This window comes from Myzus persicae, unplaced genomic scaffold (assembly GCF_001856785.1).
Source record: "Myzus persicae strain clone G006 unplaced genomic scaffold, MPER_G0061.0, whole genome shotgun sequence".
NCBI classification, from domain to species: Eukaryota; Metazoa; Arthropoda; class Insecta; order Hemiptera; family Aphididae; genus Myzus; species Myzus persicae.
The window spans coordinates 6,011-9,764 of NW_019101387.1; the positions used below are offsets into that span (position 1 = coordinate 6,011).

At 30.9% G+C, this 3,754-nt stretch overlaps 1 protein-coding gene across 1 annotated transcript; it reads right to left on the reverse strand.

Annotated features, from left to right (window-relative positions):
* Positions 1–84: 84 nt before the first annotated feature.
* LOC111028936 (piggyBac transposable element-derived protein 3-like) lies at positions 85–1,855 on the reverse strand. The gene is made up of 3 exons (XM_022307735.1): positions 1,652–1,855; positions 995–1,165; positions 85–894 (listed from the first exon to the last, which is right to left on the reverse strand). The coding sequence occupies exons 1-3, from the start codon at positions 1,853–1,855 to the stop codon at positions 85–87; spliced, it is 1,185 nt and encodes a 394-aa protein (XP_022163427.1).
* Between the last annotated feature and the right edge of the window lie 1,899 nt (positions 1,856–3,754).

Sequence of the window (3,754 nt, forward strand, 5' to 3'; positions counted from 1 at the left end):
AAAAAAAAACAAATTTACTTAATAAAAAAAACACTGGTACTTAAGTATTTTTAAAACAATATAAAAAAAAAAAAAATAGTAAAATTATATTATTTCATTTAAATGGTACTCCCTGAAACATTTACTTTTCCCATCTAAACACAAATGTTGCTTGCATTTTGAGCAAAACATATGCGTTCTACGAGTACACGTCTTCAGTTTACATTTAGTGGCATTTTTTAACTCATCAAAATCTGGTAAATGATCCACCGTATCAAGACGAAGTTCATTTGATGGCTGCTTGCCATCAACTTTTCTATTTAATGAAGGCGGAGAAGCTTTTTGGGGTGGTTCATAATCATCTCTTGTACAAGGACGTCCTTTTTTTCGTTTAGGCGTAGTTGGTTTTCCGACATTTATTAACCCGTTAGCCAGTTCCATTCGAAAATGTAAGAGATCGTATCTTTTATTTTTTTGTATTTTAAAATATTCAACGTCTTTTATGTACGTTAGCCAGCAATTTGCGGCAGTCATGTCATAAGCATGAGCAATCATGCGTAAAGTCCATTTTCGTGATTTAATAAATGTTCGATAATAACTAATTAATTTGTCCATATTATCAACGCCACCCATAGATTTATTATATTTTTGTACTATCTCAGGTCTTTCGACATCGACATAGGTTTTATTTTTCTTATCCCAACGTCTGACAACATCTGTATTTCCAGATGTAATAAAATTCGATGCCAAATTTACTACTTTGTTGTCATACCATTGTACAAGACCTATATTACAACTAGGTACATCAGAACGAACTTCAAAAGTAGTCCCTCTTCCAATTTTTGCCAAGTTTTTATCCGAAAGTATTGGGTTTTGCAAACCGATTAACACGTATCGTACCAGCGGCACAAATACCTATTTGCTGCAAACGTTCAAAAAGATTGAATGATGAAAAATAATTGTCGAAGTAAAGAAAATGTTTATTTTTTTTAACGATTTTGCAAAGATGCAATACGACTCCTGGACCTTGACCAAATTGTTTTTGAACTTGTGAATCAATTTCGGTATTAGCACCTTGATATAGCACAAAGTCGTATACAATGCCACCTTCGCCACATAACACAAAAATTTTAATACCCCATGGGTTAGGTTTATTTCTTATATATTGTTTTATTGATAAATGGCCCTTAAAAGGGACCATTTGTTCGTCAATGCAAATATTCCTCTCCATAGGAAGAGAATTACATTTTTTTTGAATTGTATCGTATAGTGGTCGAATTTTTATAAAAACATCTTTATTGCCTGGTGGTATTGTCATATTATCAATAAAATGAATATTTGATCGAATTGAAAAAAAACGATCTCTTGTCATATTATCTGCAACAAGAGGTACGCGAGTATCTTTTTCCCAGTACATACGGACACGAGGAAGCTTCAGCGATCCCATTATAATATGAATACCGATTACAATTTTAATTTCATCAGCAGAAGTTGGCTTAAACCTTGTTTGAGATTTTTGGATTGCGTATAAATTAGTGAAATAAGAAATTTGTTCAAAATAATTTTTATCAAAATATTCTAAAAAATATTGCATTGGCGTTTTTATAAGACTAGGAACTGTGTCATCTAAACTATCTAATTTTAAAATCGGTGGATTAAATGGCAGGCTTACCCATTTTATGTCTTTTTTATTTGTTTGTATTATAATACTGTCATCATCTTCTTCGATGGCTTCTTCAATGTCACTTGAAGCAAACTCCACCAAAAGATTATCTAACTCTTCGTGTGGAAAGTCGTCAATTTCATCACCAGATGAATTATCAATTTCCGAATCATAAAGTATCGATAAAATGTCAGAAGACCGTAATTTTGACATTTTGATTATATATTATTTTATTATAACAAAGAAATACACAAAATAAAACCTTTATATGGTAATTATTTCTATAAACGATATAAACGCGGTAATGATATAACACGAAATAAAAATAGAATTATCATGTATCACATGTTTTTTTTTATATCATGGAGGCCTAGCGTACACGATAGTGTACCTCCATATTAACTGATATAAAACTCGTAAGATTGTATTCATGATAACGAAAAACGTTTGTATAGATTCGTTACTAACTTCACTACCAGGAAAAAAAATACCGTTGGTCTTATCAAGTGCAATATAACAGATAAGCAATAAATCATCGTAGAAATGTAATTATCGATATTATATCTAGAATTAAGTTATAAATATCATTTTTATCGGTTGTTATTCTTTCTAATACTATTTATATCGGGTTTATATCGGGTTATATGTATACTAAAATAAAATTCTCGCTTGTTCGAACTAATATGTTGGCAAGCAGTGGCGGCGTAAACTATTTTATTTCATGAGGCAAATATAGAAGCTAGAGGTTAACCACCACCACCTAAATGTCATTACACAGACCCGTGGGGGCTATGCCCCCACACCCCCAATTTACAATTCTGCAACAATAATATACTTTGTCGTGGTAGCTCTGAATTAAAGTTTTAAGTAAAAATTACTTATGTTTATGTTCCTCATACCTCATATAAATTATTATGATAACCATCATTATTTTGCTAACCATGAATCTAAGGAAACAATTACTGGACTAACAACTCAAATACCGAGACAAATGAACATATGACTAATAATCAAAAAAAAAATTTTTGTTTTGTTAACTATGTTGTACAATTATATTTATTTGAAAATTAAATTATCTTTTAATAAATCAGAGGATAAAGCAAATTGATTAATGGCTGCATTATAGTCAATTGGTATATCTTTTTCACAACTTAATATCATGAGGCTCTCTAATCTGTGTTGTTCAGTTGTTGAACGTAATCTTGTTTTGATTAGTTTTACCTTTGAACAAAAATAAAAATTAGGATCAATTATAAAATATATAGTTAATAGAAAGAAAAATAATTAAATGGCTATTACTTTGGAAAATGCTCGTTCTGCAGAGGCAGAAGCTGCTGGAATGGTAAGGAGTGCCATATAGGCTATGTATAAGTTTGGGAATGCATGTCTAATTCCAAAATTTGATATAACTTGAAACAATTGATCAGTTGTTAATGTTTCTTTAGAATTGATACAATCATTTTCACTTAAGCTTGATTCTGTATCAGTACTGTTACAACTATCATTGTCCAGTGGGTTGTTTTCAATCTGATGTAGTTTATTGGGCACAAGTCCATCTAATAAACCTTGTAATGATTTAGTAAACATATAATATTCTGTTCTTAAATTACTAGGATCTATACTTGGTAGCCACTTCCCTATATCTTCAAAAGCGTCTTCTGGTAATTTAGGACCATTATTTGAATAAAATAAAATTCGCTGCGGTGATAATAAACTTAGGTCCTTTAGAATTTCTTTGGCTTCACAAAATCTAGTGGAAATGGCGTTTATTATTGTGTCCAAAACTACAAAGTACACAGTGGTTTTGTAACGTTCACTTGCTAGCATTACTGTTTCATCCATTGCTATTTCTCCTGCCATCTGTTTTTTACGTCTATGTCTGATTTCTCTAAAGTCAACTTCTGTTAGATTCTGATTAGATGAAAAAGTTTTGGCTGCGTTCACTAGGCTCATAAATCCTTCATCACTTCTCATATATTGAAAACTTTTCTGTGCTTCGTCTATAAGTACTAGAGCTTGGATAAAATCTAAATTTTTTGATTGAAGGCATTTTGATAAAGGTGTGGTTATAGAAAAAATGGATTTCATTAATTCCATTGATATTATAAACTT

Excerpts from the sequence above, each read along its gene's own strand:
- LOC111028936 (XM_022307735.1), bottom strand. The coding sequence starts at position 1,855 with ATGTCAAAATTACGGTCTTCTGACATTTTATCGATACTTTATGATTCG. Across the intron at positions 1,166-1,651 it reads ATAAAAAAGACATAAAATGG|GGCCATTTATCAATAAAACA; the intron begins GTAAGCCTGCCA and ends GTCCCTTTTAAG. Across the intron at positions 895-994 it reads TTGGTCAAGGTCCAGGAGTC|GTATTTGTGCCGCTGGTACG; the intron begins GTATTGCATCTT and ends TGCAGCAAATAG.